General features: G+C 37.0%; 1 protein-coding gene across 1 annotated transcript in view; it reads right to left on the bottom strand.

Annotated features, from left to right (window-relative positions):
- Window positions 1-18385, bottom strand: part of SRFBP1 (serum response factor binding protein 1) — a 66968-nt gene that overhangs the window by 43145 nt on the left and 5438 nt on the right. Inside the window, exons 2-3 of the mRNA XM_045486820.1 lie at window positions 13077-13165; window positions 11971-12043 (exon numbers count right to left, since the gene is read on the bottom strand). Of these exons, the coding sequence (XP_045342776.1) occupies window positions 11971-12043; window positions 13077-13165 (162 nt within the window). The remainder of the gene's footprint in view (window positions 1-11970; window positions 12044-13076; window positions 13166-18385) is intronic.

The following is an 18385-nucleotide window of genomic DNA, read 5'->3' as shown; positions in this document are numbered from 1 at the left end:
TGACTCCATTCACCCCATATTCCATCCAGGACATTAATTCACTCAAGAAGTCCTTGGCTGAATGTCTGCTTTTTGCCAATTAGTGCACTAGCACTGGGTAAGGCCTTATCCTCAAAAAAGGTGACATACAAAGAAAAAGCTGCAATTCAACTGGCAAAGTACTATAAAAGACAGAACTGAATACTCGTCCCAAATCACACCATGTACTTTTAGGCCTATATGCTTTGTACTCAATGTGCTCTCTTTACCTAGATGGCCTTTTCCAAACCAGAATCCTATCTATTCTTAGAGCTGCAACTCAGTGTCCCCCATTCAGTAAGGTCTTTCCTAAGTCCTAGAAGTAATTAAATTAACGGATCCCTTTCTGGACTTCTACAACTCTGTGGTTACAATACTGGAAGAGTATGTATCCTAAACAGACACTTATGCTTATTGCTTGTTTCCCACAGAACAGTAGGTCCCCTGACAGAAGAAATCCATTCATCTGCATACACAGTAGGAGGTTCCCAATCAAAATTTATTTAACTAACCTGAGCACGTAATACAGAATTTATTGTAAAATTTACAAATTTTATGGATCTTAAGGTAAATGATCATTAATAAACTGGGATGCTATCTTACATTGTGATGAACAGAAGAATAATTTTTATTGGTTAACTAAACCCAAACCTACAAGTTCTATTTTAATACAGAGTTTTAACAGATATCAATAATTAGAAAAGTGAATATTTCCCTCTCCTCCTTCTCACGTATATAAAATGGAACACCCTACAAAGGGTTTGGGCAGTGTTTATAAAAAAGGGGGGTAAGTAAACTATATATTTTTATTGTAATTTCTAAAGAAGCATTTTCAATTGAAACAATCACTCCCCTTAGAATTACTGTGATTTCTTAGAAGACTACACAGCTTACATAATTTAGTGGCAAGTAGAGAACACAAAATAAAATTCTTCATATTCAAGAAAAAAAGCTAAAATAATATTTTCTCTTGTGATCATAAAATAGTAATTCTTTGAGGAGCCGAGACCCTAATACCAGTTATTCTAACACGTAGGAAAGAACAAAAAGAATACAAGGTTTGCACTGCGATAGAAATCTAGCAAAGTTGGAGATGTGTTCAAGTTTAGGAGTGTAACGTTTGAATGTGATTTGTCTCCATTTAACCAAACTTCAGGTGACGTTCAGTTAAATAAAAAAGAAAATCCTATTTTGCAAGACCCATTATTTACTCTTCTTATTGTTGCTTTTCTCTAGGGCCTGTTCTCTTCCATTGTGTGTTTCCAACAAAGTATGTTGTAATATTTGCCTCTTTTCTCAAACACCACATTATTTCTTACTGGAATTATGATAGTACTATTGGTTGTCCAAATTTTTAAAATTAATAGTTGAAAAGGGCTTTGGGTACTTTCACAGTTAGTAAGAATGTTCTGCCAAGGTTGTAAGTTCAAATTTCCAGAATTACAAAACTTAAAAAATTAAATAAAAACAATACAAAAATAAGAAATATTTTTTAAAAGGTCATGGGATACTCCTTTTTTACTTCCTACCCCTAAATCCTGTTTATCCACTCAGGAGCCTTTGAACTAGGCTGATCTCGAATGAAGCAATTCCAAAATCAGTTTAAAATTAGGTGTGTAGAGTGACTCAGTAAATGATAACCACATATTCATCACTTTTGCCAACAAGAACCTCTAACTTATCCTCCGTTTTCAAGCAGAAGTAAGCAGGTTCAAAGTGAGGATGGGCACCACTTTTATTTGCCACAAATACTCTTACTTAAAAGATAAAAATAAAATCTGTTAAGGCCACCAGAGACTCGATACACTATCTTCCTATCAACACAGCTTAATAATGCAATACTGTTAAGGGTTTCAGGAATATGACTTACTCAGAAAGCTGGCTTAAAGCTGCAGAAACCACATGCCAGGAAGCAAACTGAAATTCCAATGTCATGATCTGTTTCTAAACGCTGTTCCATGAGTGTGAGGGGAGCGGTATATACTGATCTTTTAAAATACCGCTATGACTTCCTGTTTATCATTTAAAATACCACAAGTTGGGTATATAAGGCATCCTACACTGCCTTGGAAGCAATATAAATTCTGGCTTAAAAAAAATTAAATTAGATGGAAAATGGTCCAAGAGCAATGGCTAAGGTGACTGTGAAATGAAGAGCCTATTCATCTTCTGTTGCTGATATTTAACATTAAAAACGACTCTACGATTTTAGACTGTTCTCAATAATGGGTGAGTGTTCTACTTGTCTACAAAGACACAGAGCAACCTTGACATTGTAAATAATGCCAATAAAAGTAAAAAAGTATGCTTAAAATTCACTCAGTCAGCTAGCTAGGCAACATCCACTATGTACCTCACACATTAGTAGGTGTGGGAACAGAGAAAACTGAATAAAACCACCAATTTTCTTTTTTTCCTTAAGGACTGATAGTTATTTTTTTTAAATGTTCATTTATTTTTGAGAGAGAGAATGTATGAATGCACAAGTGGGGGAGGAGCAGAGAGAGGGAGAGAGAGAATACCAACCAGGCTACATGCTGTCAGTGCAGAGCCTGACGTGGGGCTCCAACTCACCAAATGTGAGATCATGAACTGAGCAGAAATCAAGAGTCAGATGCTTAACTGAGTGAGCCAGCTAGGTGCCCTAAACCACTAATTTTCTTAAGGTCTAAGTAGTAGGAATGGCATGAAAGGAGAATGTACTGCTATGCAACAGAAGAAATACATATAAGGTAAGGGGGCTGTATGGACGAGGTGGTGAATAATTCTGGGGTCAGAGTGGTGGTATGAGAGACTGTCTCTAAAAGCAAGGAACCTAAGAACTAGGTGTTAAAGAAGAGAATAAGTCTATTCAGGACAGAGAATATATAAAAAGCCTGATCAACAGCAAGGAGGCATGAAATAGACTGATACATCTGGGATTTGGCAGAGCTGGCACAAGAAGTATGGGGTACATGGAAGGGAGAGGAAGAGGAGAAGTGGAGCCAGAGTTCAGATCACACAGGGCCTTGTGTGCCACACCGGAGACTCCTGATCACATCGGCATTTTAGAGAGGTCACTGATCACAGTGAAAAATGTGGTTTGAAGGAGGTGAGACCAGATGCAGGAAGTCAAGGTGAGAAAGAATAAGCACCCAAGCTAAAAGTGGTTACATACTTAAAAGAGACAACAGATTTGACAAAGGACAAGATTTGGGAGCAGCAGGTAACTAAGGGAGAAGGGAATGCAAAAGGATTCCTAGATTTCTGGCTTAGGAAACTAGATGAACAGTGTCAAAACCAAAATCAGGAACAGAAGAGAATACCTGAATAAGAGAGTCATGGTGAGTCATAAAACGTTAGGGTCAATATTCATATACTGACATCTTTTAGACTATCTGCTCATCCACCGTCTCTTCTCTATGGTACAAGTGAAAGCTGTCTGGAGAGTCAGAGAGAAGGGGAGGGAGAACAACGGGACAAGTGGGTGAAGGGATGGAAAATGAGGAAAAGCAGAGACGAGCAAAAAATGGAGGCAAAAGGGGCAAGAAGGAAACATGTAAGAACCAGCTGAATTTCTTTTTTTTTTTTTAATGTTTATTCATTATTGAGAGACAGAGCATGACAATGGGAGGGGCAGAGAGAGGGGTGACACAGAATCTAAAGCTGGCTCCAGGCTCTGAGCAGTGAGCACAAAGCCTGATGCAGGGCTCCAATTCGCAAACCACAAGATCATGACCTGAGCTGAAGTCGGATGCTTAACTGACTGAGCCACCCAGGCACTCCACCAGCTGAGTTTCTAAGAGTTCTCTACATTCTGACTATAGAACCCCAGCAAGAAACTGCATTCTTGCCCTTAGGCTTCTTAAGAAACTCCACAATCCTAACAAAAGGCCTTTGTAGCTTAGCTCTGTGAGTCATGTACAATGTTGAATTTCAAGTGCATGCACAAATACCTAAGTGGAACTAATATAAGCGTATCTTATACGAAAGATTTGCATCAAAGAGAGATTATAGTTTCCAGAATAGTGATCGTAGTTCAACTTGCAAGCAGCTGGGTTACAGGGTGCAGTGTCAGAAGCTAAAGAAAGAACTGAAGGGGAGGGGCATCTGGGTGGCTCAGTTGGTTAAGCATCTGACTTCTACTCAGGACATGGTCTTATGGCTCATGGGTTCCTGCCCCTTGTCAGGCTCTGTGCTAACAGCTCAGAGCCTGGAGCCTGCTTCAGATTCTGTGTCTTCCTCTCTCTTTGCCGCTCCCCTGCTTGTGCGTGTGCGCGCTCTCTCTCTCTCTCTCGTAAAAATAAACATTTTAAAAAATTAAAAAAAAAAAGAAAGAAAGAACTGAAGGGGAGCGCCAATATACAGATAAGAGTTAATGCTACTCAAAGAAACGGAGGAACAGGGAAGAGCGAAACTCAGTGGCTACCAGGGGAATGTGAACTGAGGAGGTCAAGGTCACAGTGGCTATACTAGTAGGAACAAAGATGTTATTCTAATAAGGGGAAAAGAAGATACTGAGAGACAGTTAAAGGAGGATGATGGGTGTTCAGGCACAGACTAAACAAGTTTATTAGCTGAGGAACAAACAGAAAGAGGGAGAGTTTGAAGCTATTGGTGAAAAAAGGCGTAAGTAATAAAAGAGACAAAAGGGACATAGCAAATTAAGAGGGATGGGTCTTGAATAGAAAGTGGAAAAAAACAAAACAAAAAACAACAAAAACAACTTTCCCCTCAAGACCAATGAGAACAAACTATCAGTCTGGGGTTAGTTTCTGAAGAAACAAAGACCTATAATAAATTTTAGAAACACCACATGTCACTTTTTAAATACCAAAGTACAAGAAGATTGTATCTAAAACAATCATTACCATCACAAAAAAATTAGATGTTAAAAGGGTAAATGTCTAGAAAGGCCTTATTCTACCAAAAATATAAAATAAGGAATTGCTGATTTAGTGAAATAGGTATTTAAGGGGTGTAAGCAGTATCATGACAACATGTCAAAACATGTCAACTGCTGCTCTGTAATTAAAAAAGAAATTCCAATTATTACACTACTTCAAAATCTAAATACTATCTCAGTATGAAGCTATAAAGGCACTCTTGCTCATGCCTGAAAGAGACAGGAAAATAAAAGTTGCGAGTAAGCAAATTCATATAAAAGAAAAGAATGTGGGAGCAAGAAATGACTTTTTGAAGGCTTAATCCATTTGATCTTCTTCATTTGATGGTTGCAAAACGGAAGCCTAGAGAGAGGTCCAAGTTCATCACATGAATTATAGTTGAACTCTACAACTTAGATCTCCATTTTTTAGTTATCAATTTATCCTTACTTTTTTTTCTTTTGGCCTGAGGACAGGGGTGGAAAAACTCTTACTACGTTCTAACAAAAAAATAGGCAGAAGCATCGAAAGAAAAAACCTACTCAGCTCAGCAGGATAAGACTGCTTGTTCATGACTGATGTCCTCTCCAGCAACAGATGCTTTTCAGATTTACCTTAGTGCAAGAGCCACTGAATCTGACTTCGTTCAGTCTCCCTATTCACCTATTTTATGAGCTATCTATTCAATAAAGTGTCCACCAGAACAGATACTACCAGGAGCTACAGTAAAAAAGAAAAGCAAACAAGGGAAAAAGAAGCAAAAATATGATGGGACAAGTAAGAATAAAGGAGAAAAATTAAACAGTCCCGCAGGTGGAACTGTTCTCATTGGTGCCTGGATGGCGAAACTGTTTTGGAGAAGAGTGTTACTTCTCTCCCTTTTATGAACGAATACCATGCTGAGTTTTTATTGGGGATCTTTAAAGTTAACCTAAAGGTTTCAAGAAATCATTTATTACTTGATTTCCTTAATGCACTACAGAAAAATAACCTAATAAAAAGTACAGATTTATGAAAGTTACTTTTAAGTCACAGTATGGATTGTTGCAGACCCCGGAGCCATAAAAGATCATAAGGCACACATGTTCAAGGAATCTGGGAAGTAAATGAGAAAGAGAAACACTATACCTCTTCCATGCTTGGACCAATGTCTGCAGCTTCTAGGTTTCAGAACTGAAGAAAAACAGGGCTTTGAAACAAATTCAGCCTTCAGAGTTGTCAGACATCTTTTTATAGGTACAAAACAGGATGGGGACAGGGAGGAGGAAAGGCATACTCAGGATCGCAGGAGTAAGAACAAAACCCATTTTGTTGCGATCAACATGGTTCTGCAAAGTAGGCTAGGCTGCAGAAGAACTATAACTTAAAAAACTCAATAATCATCATCAAATAATGGAGTTTGCACACTGAAAATGATGCTGCTAACTTTGAAAACACAACCACTACCACTGCTAACAAAGACACCTAGATGATCACTCCCTTCTTGAACGAGCCTTTTGGTTTCCCAGATACCAAACTCTCTTGGTTCTTTCTCCTCCCATGGCTATCCTTTCTCAGTCTCTTTGACTTATTCTTCCTCATCTCTCTAAGATGTAAATCTACATTGTCTTGGAGTGCTCAGGTCTCTTTCCTTAGCTAGTTACAGTTACTTCCAGCTTTGGATACCTTCATTTCTGGGTAGGAGACTAAGATACTAACAGATCATACAGTTAACTCCCTTGTCCCTCACTTCCCCCAGCAACAGCCATAAAGCTTGGACATGCTAGAAACAACCCTGCCTGAAGGTAATAGGGAGTAAATGAAAGCAGAAATACGGATAGGGAGTGGAAGCTGACTAAGCTAACGTAAAGATGGGAAGCTTTACAACTAAATACATTCTCTTCAAAGTATACTCTTCAGAGTACGGTTCAAGGCTAACTGTAGTCTGCATGGTTAGGGTTCAAGAGCAGTGGCAGGGGAACATGTGGAAGAGGCAGTTTCAAGCAGGTCACTGAAGCAGAAAAGACCTGAACTGAGGCTGGAGCTGCTATCTAAGAAACAAAGTTTGTGGATAAAGCCTAACCAAAAAAATTAACTGCTAATACAACCACTCTTTGCAGAAAACCAATCAAACCCAGAATCTCTACTATCTGACCTCTATTACGTCCAGGGTAAAATCTTCATATGAAGAACCAAAAAACAGAAACACCTGCATTCTCCAGAAGCAAAAATGGCTATTACCAATAACCTCAATGATACATACCTGCATATATTTGTAAAAATTCCCCTCAGTGAATTACAATTTTATCAGAGAAAAAAATCTCAGCAGAGAAACAGAAACTAAAAAACCGTTGACTGATTCAGCCACAGAACATCTATCACTGGGTGAAAGACTACAAGATATTCATATTGTCTCAAACTTGTAACTTCACAAATTTACTTAATAATTGCAAACAGAAAAAGGTGCCTTTAAAATGGAGAAAGTGAGACAACATGCAAACCAAATGATTAGAACTCAACATCACCAATAAACATGGATATGACACAATGTAGCATTATTCTTATTATACTGCACAATCACAATTTTTCTATAGGTTTGAAACATTCTCCAAACAGGTGGAGGGAAGCACAAACAAAGCAAGCCAAAAGACTGTTACAAATCCGGGGAGAATTAAAGCAGTTGTCCTGGGATCCATTCACTTTATCAGAAAGAAACTCTAAGAAAAGTAGGTAAAGGAGTTTAATGTACTTGTTAATAATAATATACTGCTAACTGGTCCTCCTGGTAAACAGATTAGTGATTTTTGTTAAGAAGAAAATCTTTACATGAGGAATGCTCTTAGTAGGATGTCCCTTGTTAAGGATGCTTACAGTAAACAAACTCAAAAATCTACACACTTATGAGGCATGGCCCACTGGAGAAAATCACTTAAACTATACAACCCTGGGGAATAGAACGGACAAGTTTCAAAATCTATATGCTCTTTGCTATGAGGTAATAACTACACTTCCTCATTTAAAGACCTCATCTATTCTGGGCCAGAAAGTGCCTGCCTGACGTAGAAAGGACGGACATGGGGAATCACCCAGAGTTCCACATATCTCTCCTTGTTCCAGATATGTGCCTTCTGACTGCATATCCTTGCAACTATTAGTAAAGTTGGATGGTTGGTAAGATCTTTAATATGTGTCTGATTGATTCTTTGTAATGGCTTATAAGCAAAAGATGAAACCATCAAAAATAATTATGATCTAAGATGAATTTAAATAAAAACTACAATGTTAGTAGAATAAGTGAACTGTTCTATTGATTTGATAAAAATAGTTAACACAGTATACTTACAGGAAACATAAGGCATCTTTTATCCTATGGCAAAATTTCTTTTTAAGCATTCACAGAAGAAAACTTTAACTAAAACCTAAGTATACGACATTTCTCCACCAATTTTTAAAAAGCAAATATAACCAGAAATATCACAAAATTTTAACACATGAAAATATATGATGATAAGCCTGCAATTGAGTGGGTGTATGTAGCCCAGAACTCTTCTCAACATGTCCTTTGAAATAGGAATATGCCTAATTTACAGGGTTGCGGTGAAATTCAAATGATATGACATAAATATTATCATAATCTACACCATTTTTCCTACCTGTGGTCCACAATGACAGCCACTTAGAAACAGGCTATGAAGGAGCATGAGACAAGGCGATCCTAACAGCTGATGCCAGCTCAAAGGCTGCTTTGAGTAAGAGCCCTGAACGTGTAAAAAATAGGGGATGAAACAAAATTAGAAAGTTTTAAAACAGAGAAGTAAGGGCAGCAGGCCGGATAAGGTCTCCTAGAACGTGCAAGTTCTCAGTGTCCAGGAATACTTGGCACAGGGAAGAGTAACAGCCTCAGCGAGGAACAAGTAAGAAAAGACACGCAGATACAGGTAACTGAACATATTTAGCTGGGAGGAATCAAGGAAACGGAAAACATGTTGCAAGTCTTTGGGCCTTAATCCTCTAGAAGACAGCTACCATGTTTATTATATTATCTCATCTGGGAGAGCAGAATCTAGATGTATTTCAGGAAATTCTTATCTTACTGAGGCAGCACCATCAAGTAGCTACCTCCATTCACTTCAAAATAGTTAGGAAGCCCATCCCCTAATAGCTGTGTGACCTTGGTCAACCTGCTTAATTTCTCTAAGCCTCAATTTTGTATTCTGTAAGACTGAGACAATAATCACGTCAACTTCATTAAATCATGAATATAAAAAACACAATACAGTACCTGGCACATACTAAATGCTCAGTAAAAGCCAGTCATTACCTTTATTACTTAAGAAGGAATTCCTTGAGCATTTTGGTTGGCTGCATGTTATGTCTTAATTTTACTATCTCCTTCTCTGGCTAGCTAACAAGAATCTGTAAAAGTTAATAAGCTACTTTAACTTCCAAAGAAAAAGGAACTGTTTCAGAAGACCATACTTACATCAAAGTTTTAAAAGTATGAATACTATTAGCAAAGACAGCAAAGACCTGGTATTCATACATTACAGTCTATAAAATTAGAACCTATGATTTTAAAGTAACATAAAGATCAGGCCTTTTTTTTTTTTTCTTGGCCAGAAAACGCAAACTCCCATTTCTAAAAATATCTCAGGTTTTCTTCTTGAGGAAGTCAGCTTGCAACAAAATACCCTATTATCATAGAAGGCAAGTATAGGACGATATGTCATGAACAAGTCTATAAAAATGTAGTGGTATAGGAGCTAAAGAAAAAATTCATCTGGAAAAACAATTATGTAGAGGTTTTTCTCCAAATTTAATTGAGACTGTAAGTTTTCTGTTTTGTAACTATTTCTTTGATACTCCCATGTAGATGATGAACATTTCCTTAAGAAATCACAGATGACCTTTCAATTTTCAAAAGTCCTCTACGATTTGCTTCTTTTAGAAAAGTACACTGATTGTGTAAAAGAATCCGGAGGGAGAAATAAAATTTCAAATGTAAGGAAAGCATACGGTCTTTCTAGTACACTTTTTAGTCTGTTTTTTAAATTTAAATGTAATCCAGTTTTTAAGCAGCATTATGAAAGAAGTTGATGTCAGAGTAACCAATCTAGACCACTAGAACCAAGAATTCAAAGAATATATACACTATTAATTTTACAAATACAAAGAACATACAGGTGATAACTTTTAGCTTTCTATCAGGCAACAATTCCATAGTGGTCTTATATAATCTAGGAAAACAAACAAACACACAAGGTCATGACACAGCAATTCTGTAAACCTATAAATTTTAATTATCACTGGGCCTGATTTCCTATTGCTGATGAGGTTTAAGAATAACAGAAAACAGGGGCGCCTGGGTGGCGCAGTCGGTTGGGCGTCCGACTTCAGCCAGGTCACGATCTCGCGGTCCGTGAGTTCGAGCCCCGCGTCAGGCTCTGGGCTGATGGCTCAGAGCCTGGAGCCTGTTTCCGATTCTGTGTCTCCCTCTCTCTCTGCCCCTCCCCCGTTCATGCTCTGTCTCTCTCTGTCCCAAAAATAAATAAACGTTGAAAAAAAAAAAAAAAATTAAAAAAAAAAAAAAAAAGAATAACAGAAAACAACTTTCACATGCAGACCAAATAGGCCTTTTCTTTTTAATTAACTAAACTAAATTTATCATTGAGAGCTACAGAAGGGAAAATTAATGAATATATTTTAATCTCAAACTTCATACACCACATATAGGCTTATTGTATACAAAACATCCTTTCCAGGGTAAAATAAAATCAGCAGTTATACAGTAGTTCAAAGCATCTCAATAATCTAGGACTGCAAAAATGACTATTTGGAAGAAATTACAGGGAAAAATTTAGGTAAGGAATGTAATTTAGTAAGGACCTTGGTTAGGAGAAAGTGAAAGAGAAAAAGGGATAAATCATAATTTCCTATCTCAGTGTTACACTCAAAACAAAAATCTCCAAAGATTTTATTTCTCATAGGAATTTCACAGAAAAAAAAAAAGGTCTATGGAAAGGCCTACGTGATGTGTAATCCATAGTCAGACAAACAATAATTAGGAGTCACATACAGAATATTTTGACTGAATGTCTTGATAAAACGGGGATTAAAACTATGAGAAAGGAAAGATGTATCAAATGAATTCCATGATTTTTGTAGACCTGTGAACATAAATAAAATTACCCCATAAAAAACATAATTCACATTAAGGGAGAATCATGTCCTACCTTTATTTCTAGTCAGATTAACTGTGATAACTTTGTTATAAAACACTTTACAATCCCTTCAAAAGGAAAAAAATGGTGAGAAGCTTTGATGACCTCACTCAATTAGAATACTGTTAGAGAAATCTCTTGCTCTTTTATCTATCTCAGAACTTGGAAGATATACCAAAACGTAATAGTCAAACATACATGCAAAATGACCCTGCAATTAAGTTAATTGCTGGTACCAAATGTTGTTTTTAAGTTCTGCAATAAAACAGTCTCCCAGACATTTAATAGTATGTCATTTGGTAAATGAAAGTTTCCACAAAGTAAGAGCAGTGAGAAGACCTAAAAATTATGCTAGTGAAGAGTCTGGCTGAAAGAAACAAAAATACGGATCATTTTGGTCCAACACTAATTTTATTTCAAGTTACTACAGAGCTGAATAAAATGCTGACACCACCACACAAAAATTTATTGAATTGGCAATAGGCAAAGCATGATGTCAGCCACCGACATCAGCATCCGCATTACCGAACAGCATAAACGCTTTAATTCTAGAACTTAACGTGGACTTGATGTGTGTAGTTTGGGTAAAAATAAAAACCTTAGGCATGAGGCATTATTAAACATAGATGAGTTTAGTTTGGCAGAGTTTCGATGCAAATTATTCTAATGCTCTAACAACTTCAGTAAAAAACATGGAAAAATGTAAGCTTAAACATACAATTTTCTAAATGTGCTACATTCTTCAGCAAACAGACCCATAAAAATAAGTCTCAAACAGCAATAACATTCAAATAACAACACACACACACACACACACACACACACATGGCAGGCTGAGAGGAGACATGGAAACACACATGTATATTCACACTCACACAAGGCCTGACCTTCATTGCATGAATTTCTTCAAGCAATCGTTGTGCCCGTCTCTGGTTTTTTAAGAGTGCATCTTCAGTACCCCTGTAAAAATTACATGAAAATGTACAGCCAGGAAAAGCATTTATTTTAGACTCACATCATAATAAGTCTTCATTTTTTCTAGAAGAGCACAAAAAGTCTTTAAATAACAAGCACTATTATCCTGCATTGTCCTGCACATCCACTGCCTAACACATACCCCCATTCCATCAACAAACCCAAGTTTTTGGCAAATTATAAGCATTATCTGGCATTATATTAATGACTATTACTACTGAGAGACAGTATGCCTTTTAACTCCTTAAAGGAAAGGCGAAATAATATTTTTTAATCAAATGATTAACAGCACACTGCATTTAACATAACATAGGCTAATGAGCTACCATTAAAGTCTGGATACAATTTTATTCAACAAAATTTTATTCTCTGCAATTAAAGGAATACAGAAAGAGAAATACCTGATTATCAGAGAAAAAGGTTATTTATGATAGAAAGAACAAGAAATTAAGCAGGAGCAAAATATCTGAAGACTATTTATGTTTAATGAGTAAAAACTGCAAGTAACACATTTACTTTAATATTAGTGACAATGAGGTTTCAAAATATTAAAAAATTGATGGAAAACAATGCTTTGATAAAGACTTCCACAAGGTTCTAAAGATTTCAACTTACGTAGCAATTCAATGGATACAGTGCTATAAAATTTTTATTACTGATTCAAGGTATTACCAGATTTATTAAACGACATCAAACATCTTAAAATAACTTCTAATAACATAAAACACGTAAGTAACTCTGAAGGACTTTCACTCTGCAAAGGCTTCCAAAATGAGAGCTCTGCAAGAACAGCAGAATTCATCATGTATCTTAAACAAACGTGGCCCAGACCACGTGAGGATGTGCTGACATAGCACACTGTATCCCACTCAGACCCCCTCTTCGTATAAAAAAAAGTGCTGCATGAGTAAGATACTTAATTATTCCTCCAGGTCCCACCCTCAGATTTTGTAAATATTGAATAAAAACAACTTCTGACATTTCATTAGTCATAGGACCATGACTTCAAATGACTAACTTTTTTGACTTGAGTCTGCCAACGCTTCTGACAAGTTTTCGGATAACCAGCACTCGGATTCTCTTCACGTCTTTTCTCATCTTCACAACCTTTGAGGAATGAAACCAAAATTAGAAAGGTATTCTCTTCATTCAAGGAGAAACACACTTTATTATGAATCTTAATATTAGAGATTAAGTCTAGTCACTCTAACTGAATTTTTAAGCACAGTTACATTTAGATGAAATCCAACTTGTTCCATCAACACTGAAGCAATAAATCAACATTCTAAAAACGTGTCTGAGCACTTAAGAGAAATGAGTTACAATTTTTTAAAAAGTCACAGCATTCTTGGTGATTAGTATTTTAAAAAAAAATTTTTTTTTCCAACGTTTATTTATTTTTGGGACAGAGAGAGACAGAGCATGAACGGGGGAGGGGCAGAGAGAGAGGGAGACACAGAATCGGAAACAGGCTCCAGGCTCTGAACCATCAGCCCAGAGCCTGACGCGGGGCTCGAACTCCCAGACTGCGAGATCGTGACCTGGCTGAAGTCGGACGCTTAACCGACTGTGCCACCCAGGCGCCCTCGGTGATTAGTATTTTAATACTGCACTTGTGTTTTGAGCTCCCTGAGATGGGAGAGCGTCATATTCATCTTGGTACCCTTGGGTTTAAAACAGAGCTTCACCTATAATGTAGGAATTTAATTTATTGAGTGTTCATATTACCAAAAACAAATGTGTGAAAGTGGTAACATTTTCCTTATTTATGCAGCATCCCTTGCATTTGTTTCCAGTAACAAATTTCAAGCATAACTTTAAAAGAGATGTGAAAAACACAAGGGGCATGCGCACACGCATGCACACTGACAGATGCTTTAAATCATCCTATTAGAGAGGAGTGTTGAACTCTAAGAATGAAACAACAGAAAGATCAGCCAAGAAATGGATATATTCTAATAATGAAGAACTACATGTTATAACAGTACTTAGTACAACACGATGCTATCATTCTGAGTTTGTATTTCGTCTATCATTATTAGGAGTCATATATCATTCCTTATAATGCCCTTCTTCCCTTCTCCACTTTAAGAACTAAATAAAATTCAGTTCAGATAAAATCTTTCCTGAGAAAATTTCCAATGACTTCTTCAGATAGAGATAACCCGTCTGACGTTTGCATCCCTAGTAAACTTGGTAGGCAGCATCCATTTCAGTGAACTGTCTCTATTTATTCACATGGCCATCTTTTTTTTTTTTTTTTAATTTTAACGTTTATTTATTTTTGAAAGAGAGAGAGAAACAGAGCACAAGTGGGGAAGGGGCAGAGAGAGAATGAGACGCAGAATCCAAAGCAGGCTCCAGGCTCTGAGCTGTCAGCACAGAGGACGCGGGGCTCAAAGTCATGAACTGTGAGATCATGACCTGGGCCGAAGTCGGATGCTTAACCGACTGAGCCACCCTGGCGCCCCAAGTGGCCATCATTTTCAATGCTCTGGGCACTCCCAAGAGGACAGGGGCCTTGTGGGACTTACATGATGCTTTCTGGGCCTTGAAAGAATGCCTGGAACATAAAATCCCTCAAATTCTCCTTACTGAAATAACAATATCAACATGATCCTGTCTCTTTAAGGCTCTTGCATTTGGCTATTCTCTTACCCTCAATACAACTCACCTGCTTATTCCTTGAAAATACTGGCAACCAACTTAACAATTTATTTCCGCCCTAACATTTTCCACCATTCCAGGTGACGTAGATGTCCATGTTACAACCTAGCCATTATTATATCCTTACTTCTTCATTTCCTCTTTATGACCTAAACTATTCTATCTCAACACCCATTAATTCAAATACTCCACACTAAGACCACCATGTCTATTAACTTCCTTTTTCAAGTCTAACCACTACAACCATTTTTGACTTCCTTGTAACCACCAGTTCACTGACCCCTATACTTTCTCTCATATGATTAGTCCTCTTCTTTTAAACTTTCCTTTTATTCAAGTCATATGCATCATCAACACTTGTGAATACCTGAAACTCCCCTATCCCTCCTTTTAGCAATCCCTCTAGTTAATCCTGGATGAAAACAATATCCTGAGTTCTTTATCACAGCACCCCAATAGCTGGGAAATACATTCTATCTACTTTAAATTCATCACAACTAAACTGAAATGGGCCCAATACTCTTAACTCCTATCCTACGATTTTTGATTAATTCCTTCCACAATGACTATTTTAAACCTTTGCTCTCTAAAACAAGAGACCTTCCTCTTCCTCTCTCTTTTCCAATTTCCTAGAGAAGACGAACATCAGATGGGATCCATCATCTTTCTACCACCTACCACCATGAATGCAAATTATCCTCTATTCATAAAGTTACAATGTAAGAAATTCCCCTACACAGCATCTGATGGTAATGTTCTAGTTGTGTTTTGGATCTCATCTTTTCTGCCTTCTTAGAACCTTTACTATAGACTGTCCCTTTACTCTAACTCTGTCAATCTCTTACATGGATGTTTCCATGAATTGTTTTGTTTCTATTAATTTTTATTCAAGCTTGACTCATTTTCACTAGAGACAAGACAGACAAAACATCCTCACTATGAAGATCACTAGGAGTACCTTCTCTCTACAAATGCCTCAGAGCCAAGCTTTCAGACAGGTTCGAACTCCCTATCTCCACTTCTGAATATCATATAATTTCAGTTGGATTTCCATCCCCATTATTCCACTAAGAGCTGTCACAAAAGACACCGATGATTTTTAAAAGTCCCTCAAATCCAACGGAAATGTTTCAGGCTTCATTTCACTTGAAGTCTCAGAAGCATTTGACACTGTTGACCACTTTCTCCTTCTTGGAACACTCTCCCCTTGCTTTCCATAACAGAATACTCTCCTGGGTTTCCTCCATCATCTCTAGCCACTCCACCTTGGTCTTCTTTGAAGGCTCATCCACTTTAAACCAGTCATAAAGTTCAAAGGACAATCCTAAACCAATTCTTCTTTTCACAATATACTTGTTAGCCCTAAGCGATCTTACCTATGTATATTGTAATTTGCCAACTAAACAATGGTGACTCAATAATTTCTGCCTTCAGCTCAGATTTCTTTTAGCTCCAGACCTAAGTGTTCAACTCTCTACTTGACAGTTCCTTTTAAGCATGCTTAAACTCATCTACAACTTACATTTAAACTCATGTTCTTCACCCCCAAATGGATTATTTTTGTTGTTTCATATTTCATGGAAAAGAACAATCCTTTTGTTCAATTATAAACCCCGGGCTCATTATAAGTAGTTCTCTTTTCTAAATTCCTCACAATGAATCTGTTACCAAGTTGGGTTAATTTTATCTCCTAATTATATCTCAAACTGTACTGCTTTTCCCCCTATCTTGACCTCCTAGCTCTCCTGGCTGAGTTACTGCTAACTGGTTTCTCTACATCCATTCTTGCCTCTCTCCAATCAGTTATCCACAACTTAGAAAACATTTTTTTAACACAGAGATCTGATGACAGACCTTTACTTTATTCTCTTCGGTGGTTTCCAATTTATCTTAGGATGGCACACGGGCTTGCTTTTATTCCTTGGTCCTCACCATGCTCCCACCTATTACCAAGCCTTTACACTTGCTGTTTCCTCTGGTAGGCATGCTCTTTCTTACCCTTCTGATTTTGGCTCAACTGTCATTTCTCAGCAAAATCTTTTCTGGCTTTCTTAAGTGGGTCAAAATACGCCTATATAAACACTTAAAGAGTGCTACTAGAACTTATCATGACCATTATTTTAAGTTTAATATTTTACTTGTAATCCAATTACAATCTAATGTGTCTTCTTCCCAGTAGGTTATAAATTCCATAAGGATCAAGTGTCTGGTTTTAGTCAACATTATGTCTTAACACCTAACATAGTGATGGTATAGTGTAAGTTTTCAATAAACATGTATTAAATAAATGACCAGAAAGTCTACAATACTCACTTGTTCATTCACTGTTTCATATGTATAATATATTAACAAAGTGCAGAGTAATCAGGTTTTTTTCCCACTAGATATGCTAACCTCTTTGGAATTTATTTTGATGTTAGATTGAGAAAAAAAAAATTACTTGTACAAATAAAAAGCCATTTAGACCAAGTTTAAGTGAGAAAAGCTTACATTTCATACACAGCAAAGTGGGAGTTTAGGATACATTTTTTTTGAAAGTCCTTTATAAATCGATAGTGAGTGACAAATTATCCATTAAAATATATTAACAACTGTTTCTAATTGCTGCACCCTGAAGTTGCATGAAGTGATTATATGCTCTTTTGCTATCTGCTGTGAGCCAAATGTAACTAAGAAACTACAGTAAGCAGAGTTGGTCCTCAGTTATGTTCCGATCATGGGAAAGCTAGATTCCAATTTTAAAACTCCAATTTAAGAAGTACTATGTTTGTCATTACGGCATTAGGGAATTCTAAATGAAAAGGGAATGCTTTACGTATGTAGCTTCATGTCAAAACCAAAAAATGCTTCTCTAACGTATTGACTTTTCCAGGATTTCTGTGCAAGCTATAAAAATATGTCATTACTATATTAGAAAACTAAGTACATTCATTTTATGTAACAATGGAATTATAATTTTATTTTCCTCACAACTGCTTGCCTCAAGCACTTCACTTTCTTCAAGCACTTAACTTTATTTTTGCAAAAGTGACAAACAGGTACCATGAGCCTCTTAGTTACAAATGCAAAATTCATTTGCACCTAGGAATTATGAAGTTGGTTGACGAAAACCCACAAGTCAACAAATAGTCCTAAAACATTCAATACTGTCAGAAGGCCAATGCACTACTTAAGGGCAATGTTCTTGGGTTTCCCAACCCAAAGCAAACAGAACTATCACTGTTAGAAATGTGAAATAAGTATGATACTGTCTGGGAGGGAAGGAAGGAAAGAGAAGTAAAGACAGCAAGGAGAAAACAGAGGCATAATAATGGAAATGAAATGTGTTGACAAAGAAGAAATAAAAAGGAGAAAAAGTAAAAGGAAAGAGCTTGAAGAAAGAAACTGAAAGACAAATCTGTAGGTCATGACCAGCAAGACTGCCAAATCCAAGCTGAGGGCTTCCAAGCAGCAAAAGAATGTATTTAATTTGTAAGAGCAGAAGAAAAGGACACACACACACACACACACACACACACACATATCTGATGCATATGCTCAAAGTGAGGTGTCAGTGAGAACTTAGGCACACGGATGCTCTCAGTTAACCTGGTAAAATCTTAACACATTAACGTAACTTGGGTCAACTCTTGGGTAGACAGTACAAAAATAAGATCATAA

This window comes from Leopardus geoffroyi, chromosome A1 (genome assembly GCF_018350155.1).
Source record: "Leopardus geoffroyi isolate Oge1 chromosome A1, O.geoffroyi_Oge1_pat1.0, whole genome shotgun sequence".
NCBI lineage: Eukaryota > Metazoa > Chordata > Mammalia > Carnivora > Felidae > Leopardus > Leopardus geoffroyi.
This window is presented reverse-complemented; position numbering and strand designations above follow the sequence as displayed.